Here is an 18,825-nt window from a genome sequence, read left to right as displayed (position 1 = left end):
GGCCCAGAACTGAACACAGCACTTGGGGTGCAGCCTCACCAGAGCCAAGTACAGGGGGACAATCGCTTCCTTAGTCCTGCTGGCCACGCTGTTTCTTGTACGAGCCAGGATGCTGTTGGCCTTCTTGGCCACCTGAGCATACTGCTGGCTCATAGTCAGTCGACTAGCCACCAGTACTCCCAGGTCATTCTCTGCCAGGCAGCTTTCCAACCACTCAGATGGCTTTTCCAACCATCTTCAAACTTCCAGATCTAGAGGAACACTTTGGCTGCAGCCTAAAAGCCACGTGTATGTAAGCTGCTGCAAGCCAGCCAATCTTCTTCCCATGACCTGCCAGGAAACAGCAATGTAGGCAGGTAACCAAATTAAAGCCAAAACTTGCAGCCCAGTCCTTGACCTGAATAGTGAGTGAGGATCTGGATCCTGGCATTTATGCATGATAGCTTCTACGCAGCTGAAGTAAATACACCCTGGGTGCCCTGAGCTGGAGGACCACGACAGTGGGAATGATAAACTCCCAACCGACCCTGAACATGCATGGGATTTGCTGCTCCACCTGGATCTATACAAGTCCATGGGTCCAGATGGGATTCATCCCAGGGTGCTTAAGGAGCTGGCTGACGCCATCACGGGCCCTCTCTCAATTATTTTTCAATGATATTGTGAATCTGGAGAGGTCCCAGTGGACTGGAAGCTGACAAATGTCATACCAATTTTCAAGAAGGGCAAGAAAATAGACCGTGGCAACTACAGGCCTGTGAGTCTCACATCAGCGCCTGGTAAAATTATGGAAAAGATGATCCTTGAAGTTCTTGAAAAGCACCTGGGGGAAAATGCAGTCATTGGTCCCAGCCAACATGGGTTCATGAGGGGTAGGTCCTGCCTAACAAATCTGAATTCCATTTATGATAAGATCACCCATCTAGTTGATCAAGGGAAACCAGCTGCCGTGATCTTTTTGGACTTGAGCAAAGCTTTTGACACGGTTTCCCGTGGGATCCTACTGGACAAAATGTCCAGCATACAACTTAACAAACACATCATACGGTGGGTGAGCAATTGGCTGACAGGCAGGGCTCAATGGCTTGTGGTAAATGGAGCCACATCAGGCTGGCGCATTGTCACTAGTGGGGTCCCTCAAGGCTCCATTTTAGGGCAAAGTCCCCTTCAATGTTTTTATAAATGATTTAGATGTAGGACTAGAAGGTGTTTTGAGCAAATTTGCTGATGGCACCAAACTTGGAGGAGTTGTAGACTCAGATGAGGGTGGAAAGGCCTTGCAGAGAGATCTGGGCAGATTGGAGAGCTGGGCGATCACCAACCGCATGAAGATTAACAAGAGCAAGTGCTGGGTCCTGCACCTGGGACGGGGCAACCCTGGCTATACGTACCGACTGGGTGACGAGATGCTGGAGAGCAGCCCCGCAGAGAGGGATCCGGGGGTGGTGGTTGACAGCAAGTTGAACATGAGCCAGCAGTGTGCCCTGGCAGCCAGGAGGGCCAACCATATCCTGGGGTGCATCAAGCACAGCATTGCTGGTCAATCGAGGGAAGTGATTGTCCCGCTCTACTCTGCGCTGGTGCGGCCTCACTTCGAGTACTGCATGAAGTTCTGGGCACCACAGTACAAGAAGGACATTAAACTGCTGGAGAGCGTCCAGAGGAGGGCGACGACGATGGTGAGGGGCCTAGAGGGGAAGCCGTATGAGGAGCGGCTGAGGTCACTGAGCCTCTTCAGCCTGGGGAAGGAGAGGCTGAGGGGGGACCTCATTGCAGCGTACAACTTCCTTGTGTGGGGGAGTGCAGAGGCAGGTGCTGACCTATTCTCCGTAATCACCAGTGATAGGACCCACGGGAACGGTGTTAAGCTGAGGCAGGGAAGGTTTAGACTGGACGTCAGCAAGAGGTTCTTCACCGAGAGGAGGGTGGTCGCACACTGGAACAGGCTCCCCAGGGAACTAGTCACTGCACCAAGCCTGTCTGAATTTAAGAAGCGATTGGACTGTGCACTTAGTCACGTGGTCTAAGCTTTTGGGTAGACCTGTGCGGTGCCAGGAGTTGGACTTGATGATCCTTATGGGTCCCGTCCAGCTCAGGATATTCTATGATTCTACAAATAGTGTAGTCAGACGTCATGGGGCTAGATTTAGAAAAGTCCTGCATAAAGAAGGGATCTCAGAGAAGAAAATGTAAATAACATTAATATCAAGAAAAGGAATTCTGATTGCTAAATTCTTTATCTGTCATGACTAGACAGATGAAAATCTATGATGGCAAGTTTGCCTTAAAGGTCATTTTCTTTTTTATTAATTTCTTTTATTTATTTGTATTTATTTTTTTAACAGGCTCTGTACTAATTTTGCTCACAGAATGACTAACAGAAATATGACCCTTGTGCACCTTTTGTAGTTAATTCATCAGGTCAATTGTAACCACTAAGCCCCTTATCAGGTTATTTCTACTAGTGATAAGGAGCAATAGACCTTAAAACTTTGAAGCCAGGTAGACGAGCTTATTCCACAAGGTCTCTTGGCTCCACCCTTGTTAAGTGAAACCTGCCAGGTGTGGGTCATTTGACCTTTGCTATATAGGAAGCCTGAGGACTTGTGGGGAAATTGCCCTCCCAGGAGAGACTGAGGCTTGGGTAGCCTAGGGTGTTTTTCTTCTTGTGGCGAATCGGGCTCAGTGTTCCCTACTAGGCTGCACTAGGCTGCTTTTCCTTCGTGTTTTCTGCCCTCTCTGTGAAGTAGTTTTAGAGGCTCTATGAGCTAGTTACATTGGTGGTGCCTTCTTCAGAAAAACCCTGGTGGTACTATTTCACTGTGAAGCACTTTGGAAGCGACTCGAGTTCAGAAGACAGCAGGTAAGTGTTCCTGGGTTCTGTGGTTGTTACTGTTGAGGAGTTTGAGTACTTCCTTCACCTTATCTGTTTTCTATGAAATTACTTAGGTGGATTCTAAGCTCCCTTCCATAACTGGAGGAAAAAAAAGGCTTCAGAAGCCCAAGTGCACACAGGTCAGCCTGATGTTGAAGAAGGTTCTAAAGTATTTGGAAGACTGAAAAACAGGCTGTGTGAAAAAGGTGCCTTAATGTGAATGCAGATTTTGCCTTGTGGTAAGAAGAAAAAGGTTAGGATGGATACTGGTGGAAAGATTGCTACCTTGATGTCCTGGTTTCAGTTAGAACAGAATTTTCTTCCTAGTAGCTGGTAGAATGCTGTGTTTTGGCTTGAGATGAGAAGAGTGCTGATAACACCCTGATGTTTTAATTGTTGCAGAGCAGTGCTTATACCAAGCCAAGGACAACTCAGCCTTTTGCTCTGAACTGCCAACAGGCAGCCTGGGGGTGCAGTAAGAGCTGGGAGGGGACAGACCCAGGGAAGGTGACCCAAACTAACCAAAGGGGTATTCCATACCATCTGACGTCATGCTAAACGATATATAGGGGTGGCTAGCTGGGTGAGGGGGCCGGACTGCTCGGGGTTAGGCTGGGCATTGGTCAGCGGGTGGTGAGCAATTTCATTGTGCATCACTTGTTTGTACATACTATTATTAGTAGTACTATTATCACCATTGTATTATTATTGCTATTATTATTTTCCTGTCTTATTAAACTGTCTTTATCTCAACTCACGGGCTTCACTTTCCATTTCTCTCCCCCGGTCCCAGAGAGGGAGGGGGAGCGTGAACGAACGGCTGCGTGGTGTTTAGCTGCCGGCCGGGTTAAACCAAGGCATTTGACTAAGTGGAAATCATGAGAATGTTCTGTTGTTGATTTAAAAATAAATAAATACAGTTTTCACAATATGCAGGTCAAAAGCAGTATGAAGAAAGTCTACCATCTTCCCTTCAGGCCTGGGTCTCAGCTGGGGACTGCTTCCTGAAGAGGTCCAGCAACTTGAGGAGAATTGATCTTCTTCCCAAGATCTACGAACCAGAGTCTCAGCTATTGGGGTAAGCGTCTTTGTGAGCAAGAGAGTTGTCGGGGTGCAGAGTCGTCGGGGCAGTAATCTTCCCTTTAGGACTGGGTCTCAGCTGCAGAGTACTTTCTGAACAGGTCCACCAACTTGAAGAGACTTGATCTTCCTCCCAAGCTCTATGAAACAGTGTCTCAGCTATCAGGGGTAAGCATCCTTCTGTGCAAGGAAGATGACAGAGTGTGTACACTTGCCGTGCAAAACCGGGACATAAGATGCAAGGAAAAAAAACGGAGGGGGCACAATTCTTCTGCAGGGCACATTTTTATCTTGAAGTGGAGATAGTGCCCCTCGTGTGTTTTTAAAAGAATGGAATTTTTTGTTACGAGAAATCACTCAGGTAATCTGTATTGCCATGTTCGTTATGATCAACAAGTTTTCCATAGCATCCTCAAATTAATGCTAATTTGTTAGGGCAAGTTTTGCTAAGAAGTGCTGTAGCACAGTAAATGGTAAATAGATCAGTGCCAGAGCAGTTTGCTTTGTGAAGAGCCATTCTTTCTGGGGAGCAATGCAACCAATCAAAGAGCATTAGACATATCAGGATGGGGTAGGGGGAGGTCTTCCTTCCATGGTGGGGTTGGTTTGTACAACCACAGTGCCAGGCAGGTTGCAAAAAAGACTGCTGCAAGGCAGCTGCAGTCCCAGTGGTGATTGAACTCATTAGCTTAGCCTCCTCTTTACCGTGGTAGGCTTGAAGTACTGAATTGTCTTTTCTGTTTTCTCTCTTAAACATTGCTGCTGCTCTGTGTAGGTACCTTTTCACAGACAATTAAAAGACCAAAGAGAGGAGCAGGAGTGAGAGGGAAGACACCGGGTGTTAATTAGATTTTTTTTTTTTTTTTTACAAGTAAATGAACCTGTCATGCAAAGGGAGTGTCTGAGCTTCAGAGTGAGCTGAGAAATATTCACAGTATCTGAAGCAATTGCAGAAGGAAGTTTAGACCATACTGAAATGTGTCTAAATGGAAAAAGTGTTTTGCTTCTTTTTGATAATTTAGTTTCCCAAGTGGGACTTTGGTGGCTAAGTCTTGTTCCCCAACCAATCACTCAAGATTTATGAGGCACTGCATGTTTAAATAAACTAGAAATCTAGATTTGGGTGCATATGGCCTTTCATGTATGTACTGAATTTATTCCAACAACAGGACACCTATCCCTTGCCCTGGCACCATACTGAGGCAGTTGTTCCCTGCCACATCACTAAATCCCACCTCCAACACTCTTGGGGGCTCCTAATTCCCACTGTTTCTGGAGACTTGTGGCTTCTGCCTTGGCAGTAAGGCTTTTGTGCCAGTAAAAGGACAGCTCTGTGTTAGCAGCGACTGTGAACAGAGAGGCTGGAGCATTAGCAAGCAGAATTAGTGGGTTTGCCAGCAGCTATTTAGATTAGATTAAAGAAGGTGTTAGGAGAAATTAGCTGGGGATGGGGTTGGAGATAGTGATAGGGGTCAGTGGGGACATTAGGGAGCACACAGGGACAAGACTTTCTGTACTGTGGCATCCCCAGGCTCAGGGTAAGGTTTGCGTCAGGTGTCAGAGGGAGATGGGTGGGCATAGGGTAGACACACTCTGTCAGGTCTCCTATCCACTCCTGTCCTGACCCACAAATCCATCCCTAGAAATTGCCCGGTGTGATGCCTTCAGAGTGCTGTAGAAATTCACAGCTGTGTTGGGAAAACATGACAAAACTGAGCACTTCCCAGGTGGAACTGCCCTCCCCAGGTCAGACCATGAGCTGATTTCACAAAGTTGATATAGGTTTCTGAGGACATTGCAGTTTCTGATGGGACCTATGTGACCAGGAGAGCCTTACCTCCTGCAGCATCACTGCCTTCATCAGCCAACAGCAGCCCTTCACTATTAATAATGCCTGACACGTCATCTTCTCCCTCTTCATCCCTTGCACCATGCTGCTGGAGCCCATGGCCCAAACTGCCATGTCATGATTGCAATCCTGCTCCACCTCACACTTCAGCTGGAAAGGAGTGTCTTTGTGCTTCCATCTCTTGTCTGTAGGTGATGGAAATGAGCCTTGAGGGGATACAGCTGGCTTGTTTATCTCAATCCTTGTAGACAAATGACTGCTGAAAGTGCCCTCTGCTTTTTCTTTTTTTCCACATGGTAATAAATACTTGCCTCTGCATCCTCCCTCCCCTTTCAAGCACTTTGCATCACCCCCAATAATTACAATAACCAGATCCACCACAGGGTGAAGCAGAAACACTGAGTTTGCAGTTTTCCCTTTCTCCCTGATGGCACCCATAGTGGTTTGGGAAGACTTTTTCAGACTTCATAAAGGTGGATGAGATATTTGGGCTCATACTTGCTCTGCATAATACACCCCTGTCTCACAATCCACCATTCCTAGAGGAACGGTGTAGCGTGGAGGATGTGAACATCATTAAAGGCGACTATGTAGACAGAGTTCGCCTCAAATCCAGAGGCTGGTGCCAGCAACAGTTGCTCCCCTGAGCCATTTCAGGCAGGAGAAGGATGGCAGGTGAATAAAGGTCTGCATGGAAGGGAAAGTCCCTGGAGAAGTAGTTTATATGGTCTGAAAAAAAATGACCAACAATAAGCTTTTGGGAAACGAGACTCAGATTGGAAGGTAAAATGATTTAAAAAAAAAAAATTTTTAGGTTTTAGCTCTGATTAGTGTATATAACAAGTACAAATCCTAAAAGAACAAAGGTTACAACAAGGAATGTCAAGGATATGCTGTAAATCACAATTTTTTTTATTTTTTTTCAAAAATACAGGCGCTACCATGAATGTCAACAAGGCCGATGGGTCCCTTTATTCAAATACCTTCCCAAAACAGAGGGGGCACAGAGGTCAACAGCTTTGGACCATCATCAGCTCTGTATATCATACTATGATGGCACAGTATTCCCCACTACCATACATCTGACCTACACATAAATTAATTTCATAGTGCTAAAAAGAAAAATCTCAACAACTCCAACTAAAAATGTAGGTATACAAAATAAACAAATTTCTACCTCTGGGTGGATAGTCTGCTTACACTGAAACAGTAGCAGTACTAATGAGAATAGCAGTTTGGAAGCAGGAGAAATGAGTATTTGGGAACACGAAGGTTAAATCTTCACAGAATCACAGGAGGGTTGAGGTTGGCAGGGACCTCTGGAGGCCACCTGGCTCCCCCAGAGCAGGATGCCCAGGACCATGTCCAGGTGGCTCTTGAATATCTCCAAGGAGGAGACTCCACAACTTCTCTGGGCAGTCTGTGCCACGGCTTAGTCACCCTCACGTTGTTTTGTGATGTTCAGAGGGAGCCTACTGGGCTCCAGTTGGAGCCCATTGCCTCCTGTCCTGGTGCTGGGAACCACCCTCATTGCACCCTTCCTTCAGGTGTTTATAGACATTGATAAGATTGCCCCCTTTCAATCTTCAAAGAAACAGAATATATCAAAGTTTGAAGCCAAAGTATAATCTGTTGATTTGATATATTTTTAAAATTTCATTTTTATAAGAAAAATGCTTATTCTTATAATTTTATAATTGCTGTTACAATTTCTGCTTTATGGTTTGGTTTAGTTCCCTTCCTTCTTTGCCGTCGTTTTTCTTGTTTATTTGTTGGTTAGCTGTTCGTGTGCCTGTTCTTACTGGGTTTTGCAGCCCCCTGCTGGAGAACCAAGCCCCCCCAGGCCCTCCCCAGGTCCCGGCATCCCGCGGTGGCGGCGCGGGGTCGCCAGGTGGCGGCATTGCACCGCCCGGGGAGCCCCACCGGGCCTCACGGTCCTTGCGGCCAAAAAAAAACCCGATGCATTAAATCTGGGTACATCGCCCGGCTTTATTAACCTGACGAGCACTTTACGAGGCTGTTTACCCGGTCCTTCTCTTCCCCTGTGCCTGGTTCCCGTGTGTTTATCACCGGAGGGATTCAGTGCATCTTCCCTGCAAAGAAATCGTTAACCAGGTGTGGGTAAGTTTTTGTGAGAAGTTGGATTTTTCCTTTTCCAGAAGTAGAGGTGGTGTGTGCAGCACAAAAATACTCACAACTGAAAGTTAAAAGGCAGTTTGTTACCTTAATTGTGGGAATGTATTACTCTGTGGTGCATTATATGACTTTTCTCTCAGTAAGTCCACATAAATGAAATGTGCAAAATAACTACTTTCTCCCTGCACAAGTGTTTCTTGCTTTTCTATTATGAACTCTGAAGTGGCTATAAAAGTTCCATTTCTGAATGGAAAAAAATATGCAAAAATCCACTATTTCTGGGAAATGGTTGGGATACTTCTGTTTCATCAGACCAGTCAGCAGTGTCCATAGAAACTGCTGCATGAAGCTAGATGAGAGATAAAGCATCAGTAGATAAAGCTGCACAGAATTCAGTGGGCTTCAGCCCTCTGCATTTCACCTGGTCTTTCTACACCCTGTCTTTAGAGGTATTTCAAGAAAAAAAGAAAAAAGAAAAAAAAAAAAGGAAAAAAGTGAAGCAAGCATTAAAATGTATCAAACTTGGTATATTTTGACAGATTCTGTCACTTTTTTTTTTTTTTTCCAGTGCAAATTAGGTACATTTTTTTCAAAATAAATAAATAAATAAATAATGAAATACAATTAGTTAAAACCACTTGGCCCCAGCCCTTCCCGTTTGGAAAATGTTTCTAAAATTTTTCTCAGGGTCACTGTGGAACATCACTCTTCAACAGAGGCTTGTGAGGATTTCCATGCTAGAGCAACCCTAGCTGGGACATCGTTCTACAACCTCTTGTTCATGCAAATAGTAGATGATTTCCAGAGGACCCTTTTCAACTTCAGCTATTCTGTGATTTGGTGAGACAGCTTCTCCTCTCCTAACTGGCTGCCCCCTCATCATTGCTTTATTCTTCTCCTTCTGTATGGTGTTGCTTGTTCTCAGTGCCTACTAAAGCTGTGGGACTTGAATCGTTCAGCACTGTCATTTCCGGGACTGAGTCCAAAAATCTTCAAGTAAGCGAGTCCCAGACAGTTATTTCCCAGAAATGGTTCTGAAAACATCAGTCATTTGAACATGTCTCAAACTGCCATAGCAATGAGCCTGCTCAGTTGGACTGCCCCAAAATGCCCATAGGGCACAGCCAGTGTGTCTGTCCCCCGCACAGAGGCTCACTTCCCCTCTAATTTAGGAACTAAAGACGTTATCTGTGAAACAATTAATAGTCTCAGCCTTCTCTGTCCATCTGTGCCTGATTTGAAGCTCATGGCCTGGGGACCCATCAGAGAGACCTGAAGGACTGATGTCCAGCCATGGTGGCCACAACGTGACACCTCTCTGGGGAAGGGCAAAGCACAGCAGGAAGGTGCAAACAACGAAACTGAGATTCAACATAAAGTGAGCTGCCCAGCATTATGCTTAATAAACAGTAAATAGCCAGTGGAAGCCTTGTTTATGCAGTATTCCTCTCCTTAATGAAAGTTGTATGTGCTTGATACAGAGACATCAGAAAAGATTTATGCTTTCTTTTAAGAATGCTGTAGAATGCCCTTGGTATTCATATAATCAGTAGCCCACAAAACCTTACAGGGAATTTTTATCCCAGAGACCCATTTCCATCCCCACTGAGGGACCCAAGGGAACAAACAGCATGGAGCTGGAACAGGGAGGGTCAGGCTGGGGGTTAGGAAAAGGTTCTACACTCAGAGGGTGGTCGGGCACTGGGACAGGCTCCCCAGGGCAGTGGTCATAGCACTGAGCCTGCTGCAGTTCAAGGAGCGTGTGGACAATGCTCTCAGACACAGGGTCTGATTTTTGGGTGGTCCTGTGTGGAGCCAGGAGTTGGACTTGGCGGTCCTATTGGGTTCCTTTCAAATCAGAGTATTCTAATATTCTATGGTTTAGTAGTATAACTGTGCTCAGTTTTGGAACACATGAAGAAAGACACATTCCAACCAAAAACAGTCTCTTAAAGTAGTTGGGAAAAAAAAAAAAAAAAAAAAAAAAAAAAGGAACCCCTTGAAGTGACTTTCAATTAAGCTTTTAAGAGAATTAGGATGCTCTTTGTGTGTAACAGCTAGACCATAAATTTGATTTCTAATTAAATGCTGGGGAGAGACTTCACATCACATGTCATTCTACCTGTAAATTTATTGATTTTGAGATTTGACCAAAGTTACTTGGAGATATGCTCTTTTCTCCTTCTGCATAGACGCAGCAACTGTGCAACTTCTGAGAAAACAAAGGAAAGCTGAAGGACTTGCCATTGCATTGCTATGCTACTGTAATCACAGAAAGTCACAGACTTCTTTTGTAGTTCTGGTCAGTTAATGGAAAGGTCAATATTCTACTGGAATTTCTCTCACACAGTGCTCTAAAGCCTGCTTATGGTCTCTGGATGAAGCCAAGTGCTTGTGCCACATTAGTCCTTAGAGGGTTAATTACATTCTTTTTTACCGGACCATTTTCAGCCACATCATACTTTAAGACAAACATGAGCAGATTTCATTATCTTGTTACAAAAGTTAAGGAGCAGATAATGCTTATTTCCTACTGGCAGTGTTATGGGGCAAAGCATTTTTAATAATTACACAGTTTTGCAGGTATGACTATTTCTCTGAACATTAGGCCTGAATAGCTGTTTTGTCTCTGTACTCTGTTACCCTTTATTACTTCCAGCTCTACAAAGATATATTCCATTTCTTCATCTAATTTAAATGAAAACTCTATTTCTGACTGCAAAAATAACCCTACCTTTCTTTTTTTTCTTCTGTTCTCTCCTCTATGACATTGGTTCAAGTGAAATGGTGTGGTACAGTTAAACATTTTTTCCACGACAACCCTTATGGTTTCCCAGATGTTAATACTCTATTGGGACAAAAACAACACAAATTACTTTCAGTCTATATAATTTGGTGACAGTAGTCACTGGGGAATTACCTGATGCTGTTTCTTGTGCTGCTCAGTTAAAGAAATGTGTCTCTTTGCTGTCACCCAAACCTTTGTAAGTTTTTTTCTGTGGGTCAAAGTGTTAAAGGCTTGGGACTGTCTGGTCAAACAAATGAGTACAGTGTGAAAAGGAGCACTGTGTGCAAGCATAGTACAGTCCCTGACCCCATCTCTCACAGCTCTTTAATTGCAAGGAAGTCATCACCTTACAACAGCATTGCAGAATGACTTGACCTGAAAACCCAGCCTGCAGTCTTCACCAAAGATAACTTGAAGATATCTTGCTAACAAATAAAGCAAAGCATGGCTAGCACAAATTACTTCTCCTGTGCTGAGCAATACCCAAATGCACTGTGAACCCTACCCAATGTTTCTACCTAGAGAATTTATGCCATCCCATGCCTGCAGGGTCTAGGACACCAAGTATACAGTCAACGTTTTATGCATCTGAATACTACAGTCTACTACTCTGATTTGACCTTTCAGAAGGGTTCCGCTTACCATTTCACAATTTTTAAGCCAAATCTTTTCAAGCATCTATGGGTTATGATTCCCCAACTAAAGCACGGATAAAGTTTCAGGAGTCACTGTTCTTCCTTCTTGAAGCCAAGGAATTAAACTAGGCTATTCTTGTTTTCTTGTCTTCTGCAAGCATTAGAGCACAGATGGTTGTTAATGTTTAATTGTACAATTGTACCTTAATCTTTTGTTCATGGATAGTATTTACCCATCCTATATGAGGGTAAGAGATGCTTGAGGCAATTAAGATTTGGAAACTGTCATCTATTTTTGTGTTTAAACAATTCAGTTGGAACCAGAAGCACCTAGAAACAGACCTGTTTCTCAGAGATGATGCAAGCTTTGTGCAATTCCAGAGAAGCTGTAGGCAATCATTACCTTCAGGAAAACCTCAGCTGGCACTTGGACATACTTTGTCCAAAGTACAGCTCAAAAAAAAGTCTATGTGTTGGTTATACTTGAGAGAGGTACTGCAGGCTAAAACCTGCTACTCTTGCAGGTATTTTTCCTACCTAACAGTCTTTGTCAGTTTTTTTTTTTTTTTTTTTTTTTTTCCTTTTATATTTTAATATGAATATAAACCAAGATTTCCAAAATTATAACTGATTCTGAGTGGTTAATTTGCTATCTCTCCAAGATTATCAGAGGGTGGCTGGTCAAGCTTTTGCAACTCTCAGACCACATTAAAATGTCACAAGTTAGACAAAATACATGCTCTTAAAATGTCCACTGATAAATGACATTACTGGCAGTGCCATAAATGAGATGAAGAAATTCTATTATCAGGCACATTAGGAGGTGGCATCAAAAGAAATGTTCAAATTAAGACTTTCTTAAATGCATGGTTAGAGAGCTTTCTTGTCAAAAGAAATGTGAATATGAAGTTTCTTAACAGAAAAATATATATGGGCAAAACTGTGCAAGCTTGAGTGGTGGTTTTACCCTTCTAGGCAGCTGAACTCCACCACAGCCACTATCTCACTCCCCATCCTCAAAGGAAAAGGGAGAGAAAATGCAATGGAAAGTGCTCAAGGGTTCAGCTGAGGACAGGAAGATCACTCAACAATTATTGTCATGGACAAAACAGACTCAGCATAGGGAGATTAATATAATATATTGCCTATCACTGGCAGACCAGAACAGTGTGAAACTAAAGGCAAAGTAAAAACACCTTCCCCTCATCCAACCCCTTCTATCTCATCCCCCCCGAGCTGTGCAGGGGTACAGGGAATTGGGGCTGTGGTCAGTCCCTAATGCCCTAGGTCTCCGACACTCCTTCATGGTCACGCTGCCCCTGCTCCACGTGGGGTCCCTCCCAGTGGATGCCGTCCTTCCCAAACTGAGTCTGCAGGGGCTGCCCACAGGCAGCAGCTCTCCAAGCGCTGCTTCCACACGGCTCCATACCACAGGGTCCACCCCCCAGGAGCAAACTGCTCCAGCACGGGTCTCCCATGAGTGGCAACTCCCCCCAGACCTCCTGCTCCTCTCCACGGGCTGCAGCTCCGGCCCGGGGCCTGCTCCTGCGGGGGCTCTCCATGGGCCGCAGCCTCCTCCAGGCCACATCCACCTGCTCCACCGGGGGCTCCTCCACCCATGGGGGGACTGCAGCGTGGAGATCTGCTCCATGTGGGACCCATGGGCTGCAGGGGGACAGCCTGCTCCACCAGGGACCTCTCCACAAGCTGCAGGGGAACTGCTGCTGCCTGCCTGGGGTACCTCCTACTGCAATGACCTGGGGGTCTGCAGGGCTGGTTCTCACTCCTCTCTCCCAGCTCCTGTTGCACAGTTTTTTCCCTTTCTTCCGTCTGCTCTCCCAGAGGCCTTACCAGCTTTGCTCACTGGCTCGGCTCTGGCCGGCAGTGTGTCCATTTTGGAGCTGGCTGAAACTCGTCCTTATCTAACATGGGGTAGCAGCTGGGTTCTTCTAATAAAGGCCACCTCTGCAGCTTCCTACTGCCAAAGCCTTGTCATGTAAACACAATACAGCTTGTAATACCCCAAAATACACAACTGGAAGGAAGAGAGACCTTTGAATCATCCCTGTCCAAATGTGTTGGGGTTTGGGTCTCATTTCAAGGGAAGACAGAGCATATTTAATTTCATTATTATTATTATTATTATTATTATTATTATTATTATTATTATTATTATTATTAATGTTAAGTCCCATAACTGTTGAATCTCTTGTCTATTTTCATACAGCTTTGGCAAACATCTAGTGATTATAGAGAAATTAAGCTCTTGTAGAATCTGTGAAATGGATTGTTGCATAGACCATTCACGTGCCCCAGCTCAGGGAAAAATGGCAATCAGAGCTTATGCATTAATAGACACCGGGAGATTCGCTTAGGAGAGATACTTCTCCAGAAACCATTATTCAGGGAAAATGCTTAGTTTTTCAATATATCAACCATAAGGCTCCAATTCTGAAGAAAATTAGCATTAGTCTTGTGCTTTCAGAATTAATTTTTGTTTCTGGTTTTAAAGTACCTCTATTGTTTCAGATTTTTTTCCTCCAACAATAAGCCCCTAGTCAACTTCTGGAAAGTTCCTCTGCTGGCCTGTTTCTAGGGGATGATATTTTTTTTTTTAGGCGTAAAGCAGCAACTTCAGTGGCCCTTTATGAAAGTCACAAAAATGCAGGTTCCGGGTCTTTAAAATACACTGGGTAGATGAAACAGACTGTTAAAATGTCTCTTGTTGTTTCTGGAGGGACTCAGCTTCTACTAGAAATAGTATTATTGACTTCATTACTATGAACTTCAACTCTTTCCTATCCTGATATTTACCACTGACTTGGGAACATAATTCTCATTAACTGCAGAGCAGTCTCATTTTTCCTTATCACTGAAGGCTCTATCTATTTTCCTACTTGCTTTTACCTATCCTGTTTCTAGGGTTTCCAAGGGGAAAAAAAATAAAAAATCTTTCACTTGTCCTCAGTATGAGTCATAGATCAGGATTAGAAAAGAGGAATATTCACAAGGGATAGCCCAATGGTGTTAAAAACATATGAATATTTTAAAGTTTTTTGGGGGAAACATTTTCAGCTGCAAGATTTATATTTTTTTTATCTCCAGAACACATTAAAAATGGATATTCAGAATTGTGATAAATATGCGAAAGGAAAATAATGATTTGAAATATCCTATGATATTTCAATATGTAATGCCAAGGAGCAGAAAAGGTGTGTTGATGTGGAAAATTCTTAATTAATATTTGAGTAAGTATTCACTGTCTGCTTCCCTTCCCCCTTCACTTACTGTACAAGACTTTAATACAATCTCATATTCTCTGTGCTAAAAATCCACATAGGGAAGTGGCCTGTGATAAGGATAGAGTGACACCTGTGATAAGGATAGGGTGATAGGGTGTGGCCTGTCTGATCAACATTTTCTCATTATAAATTGTGATGGACGCTATTGGTCTATCTACCAACAGAATACTTTCCTGTGACTTGAAATGAATATTAATTAATCTATTATTCCTCTGTAAGGAATAGAAAAATAGAAAAAGGAAGCAGCTTCTCAGTCTCTCTAATTGAGCATTGTAATTGTCATCAGTACCCCTAAATATCAAATGCATTATTTCAACTGTGGAACAATTCCCCTAAAAAGCAATAGAACATAATTCCCAAATAACAAAATTAATTAATTTTATAATAAGAGAACATGCAAGCATCTTCTCTGTGTGTCAAGTAATGCAGAAGTCCTATTTTAACAGTGGTGAAATGGTGCACCGAACACCACTGAAACTGGATTTCTCCCTTTGGCTTTCTATGCTAAAAAGGATCTAATTTCTAATTTAAAATGACAACAGTAGATGAAGCACAAAAGTGGGGGATTCATGGTAGGCTGAAGGACACATACGATGTCATTCCGTTGCTTTGTTTCTTTTTTTTTCCCTTTCTTTTTCCTTTGTAAAATAAATAAAACCCTGGCCAGTGATCACTATTGTTACCTGCTGCTGGTAACAGCCTTTTGCTACCTCTCTTCCAGCTTCACAGCCCACACTAAGGTTTCCATGACAGACAATTGCGGGTCACAAAAACAAAACCAAGGGCATGAGCAACACCCTGGGGCTGTTGGAGCAGGCTGGCGGAGATGGGATGTGTGGGAGGCAGCTGTTAGAGGCAGGAGGTAGCTATGCCTCTTCTCTCACTTCTGGGCCACTTGAGCACTCGGCAGGAATCATAGGCAGTTGCAATTGCAAATACCTTCATCTGTGAGGATAGCTCAAGTGCTCTTTAAAAAAAAAAAAAAAAAAAGACACTCAAGAATTACAGGAGAGCTTCTTCTCTTTGCAAGACAGTCAAATTTTGAACTGACTTCCCCTGTAAACTGAGGAGAACCTAAAGAGAATGATTATTTAGTGGAAGCCTGTAGTCACATGCTGTTTGTTTGTAAACCTATTGCTATGGTCTCCTAAAACCATATCATTTCATCCTTGAGGAGTCCATACTTGTATTTTCCTTCCCTTTTTGAAGAGAGGGAAATAGTGGGATTTATATTGGCATTTAGCTGGTACTTCAAGAAATTGGTGCTTATTAGTACCATTACAAAGGTGGAAAACTATGGGAAAACTATGTTTAACCACAGACTCTGAGCAGCATAGCTTTGCTTTCTCAGACAACCTGCTCAGTGAGTAGTGAAGCTGAAGAGTTCACATCTGATCGCACACATCTTTTTTCCCAAAGGATATCCCATTCTTTATCATGCTTCTGTTGGGAGTTCCTCAGATTTATGCAAGGCCATGGGAGTAGGTCTGACTGTGGTACCGTGCTTTGCCATCTGTTTCATAAGCCTTCCTTTTTCTGATGAGCTAAGTGAAAGATTTTCAGATGAAAGCCACCTGGGGGAGGGATAGCTACAGGGACCACAAGAAATGCAGGCTCAAGCCATGGGTAGCTGTTAGAAATATTACTACATCTACACCTTACTCACTTCCACAAATGGATAGGAGTAAGTTTTTCAGTTTGGAGGCCAGACATAGGCTGCTGGGCAAGCCCTGCTCTGTTCAATGTGTTGGCAGAAGGATGCTGTTCCTCAGAAGGGTCAGGATATCAGCATATACTGAAGCAATGCCTGCAGCAGGTGGTAGGAAATGCCTGAGCATCTGAAATACTTTCTTTCTCCTAGACCCAACACACTTTCCTGCTCATCATGCACAATGCAAATCTCCTCCTCATCTTGGGCACCAGAATCATTCTCCTGAGAGTAGAAGGCAAGCTCACATTCTCTTTGAGAGTACCCTCAGTGACTACAGGTTATATAAAAATTGTGGGCTAGAAATCTTGCTCCACAAAAATGAAACCTGGGTTTAGGCTCTTCTCTCTTGAAATTCAGATATCCCCATCCCACACACAGCCCTACACCCACCATGGCCTAAAAGAAGCTAGACCTGCTCCTTATGAGCTGGACACCATCCAGATAGCAGCCTGAGAACCACAACATAGCATGATGTGGGAGTGCACAGCTGGTTTGGGCATTCACCTGTGCAAGGTGAAGCCCTGCAGTTTTCAGGTTGGGTCTTCACCAGGCTAGGCTTTCAGCCTGCTCCTATACTTTGTATTGAGCAGTCTTTGGGATCAGCAAGATGAGGAGCAGGGCCAGGGAATGGCCCTGCACAAGCACCTCAACATCAGCTTATAGATTTATGTGCCTTCAGAGTTTTTCTGCTTAGAAAAACTCTGCTCATGGGAGAGGCAATTTCTCTGCTTTTCTCTTTTTTCTCTCCTACCTATAGTATTTCCATCTGTTTCTCTTTTTGGAGGAAACTATACTATCATTTGAATTAGCTGAAGTGCAATAGAGGAACAAAGAACTCAGCTGAGTGCATTTTTCTTTGCTGTGTCCAGAATAATCTGTTCATCCAAGGAGAAGAATAGACAAAGATCATCTGCATTGCTGATTTGGAGAAGCAGCCTGCTCACATCTCACAGGCTGAAGAGATTCTTGGGGTGCATTTCTTCAGACAGAGGCTGCCTTATCCTGCTGTCAAAGCACAGGCAGCTCTAGATTATCTGCAAATTTGAAGATATCCAGGCAGTGTTACTGATATAAAGTATTGACAGCTTGCATGACCCCTATAAAAACACCATAAAAATATGCACAGCAAAAGTGAGAAGAGGGAAATTAAAATTTCACGTGTGAAGAGTTCAGGGGATGGTGTTTATTCACAGTTTAACTGTAGGGGTCTAATTAAGGACCAGTTGATGTGAGCGCTGTGCTTAGAGAAGCTGTACCACTTGAAAACTTCAACTATCACCATATGCAGCCTCAAAATAATTTAAATGTTGAGTTAATAGTAATTTTTTAATTATTATTATTCATTATTTGGGCTGAACAAAACTGAAGGGAGGACTGCAGTAGACAATCCATGAGCCAGCTATGACAACCAGATTGTCAGACTATGAAAGTTCTTGGAATATCAGCAGTGTCTTTACTGCCTTGTTTACAGTGTTATTTTCATCTTAGAACATGGTTCAGAAAATGCCAAGTCTGTAAGGGCAGCCTGGTTTCAGAGACCTTTAGGGACCGTTGAAGACCGCAACTTTGGTTAAAGTTGTTTTAAGCAGACATGCCAACCAAACCAGACCCTGCTGCTGCTTCCCACTCCATAAGAGCATCCATCCTGCATACCTGGCTCCTCCTGGGGCAGAGCAGGTTGAATCAGGCTCTGCAGGAGCCAGCAGCAGTTTTTCTCTATGCATTTCATTGGTGCAGCAATTTTTCTCTATGCATTTCATTGGTGCAGCAATTAGCTCATTTTACACAGCTCTCAAATAAACCAGACTGCAGTCATGTTGAAAAAAATAATATGTCTGTGTCTGAAACCTGACTGCAATCCAATTTCTTTAAAGGTTGCATGACACAGATATCCCAGAAACAGCTCTGCAGCAGCAACAGAGATTGATTCCACTTCCCCTCTTTTGCCAGGGAATAGCCTTAGCAAAACTTTCAAATTGATGGTAATTCACTAGTTTCAAAGGGCAGACAAAATAAATCTTTAATAAAGAGATTTGCCCCAAGAAGGAACTGCCAGTTTAAGAAGCTTAGAGCTCCAAATCATCGGACTGTGTTCTCTGTGTAATTTAATACTGGAGGATCTTGGCTAACTTCATTAAGAGGATGACAGTGAAATTGAGATAAATCATCCCATGGTTAGGAGAGACACCAGTATAGAAAAAAAAATATATAATCAGCAGGTCAAGTAGGTTATATTATTGCACAGATAACTTTCTTCCACACTAGTGTTCAAGTGAGTTTCATTGACACAGACTATACATTTGGCACCAGACCCCATGCTGTTGTAAAGTCAGGTATGTTGCATAATTCACGTAAACACATCTGTAGTTGCTGGACCTTTAATAGGTTTAGTTTTTTATTGTTTTCAGTCCACTGAGTGAATTTTGTTCTTCTTTATTTTTTTTTTTTG

The 18,825-nt window shown here is 43.5% G+C and overlaps 1 protein-coding gene across 12 annotated transcripts; it reads left to right on the top strand.

The window, feature by feature from the left end:
- Nucleotides 1-2,611: 2,611 nt before the first annotated feature.
- On the top strand, nt 2,612-7,032 carry LOC311431965 (uncharacterized protein). 12 transcript variants are annotated; one of them, XR_014689734.1, is made up of 5 exons: nt 2,612-2,863; nt 2,950-3,081; nt 3,853-3,953; nt 4,057-4,123; nt 4,828-5,073. XR_014689734.1 is itself a non-coding variant. In XM_084510002.1 (5 exons), exons 2-5 carry the CDS (start codon nt 3,096-3,098, stop codon nt 6,748-6,750), a joined length of 240 nt encoding a protein of 79 aa, XP_084366128.1. In that variant the 5' UTR covers nt 2,613-2,863; nt 2,950-3,095; the 3' UTR covers nt 6,751-7,032. The 12 variants fall into 12 exon arrangements, 1 of the variants encoding a protein (XP_084366128.1); XM_084510002.1 differs by lacking the exon at nt 4,828-5,073 and adding an exon at nt 6,739-7,032 and having other exon boundaries at nt 2,613-2,863; nt 2,950-3,114; nt 3,812-3,953; XR_014689732.1 differs by lacking the exons at nt 4,057-4,123; nt 4,828-5,073 and adding an exon at nt 6,739-7,032 and having other exon boundaries at nt 2,613-2,863; nt 2,950-3,114.
- The last annotated feature ends 11,793 nt before the right edge of the window (nt 7,033-18,825 follow it).

Source organism: Aythya ferina (genome assembly GCF_964211825.1).
Source record: "Aythya ferina genome assembly, chromosome: 2".
Taxonomy (NCBI): domain Eukaryota; kingdom Metazoa; phylum Chordata; class Aves; order Anseriformes; family Anatidae; genus Aythya; species Aythya ferina.
Note: the sequence above shows the minus strand (reverse complement) of the source record. Positions and strands in the feature narration are given on the sequence as shown.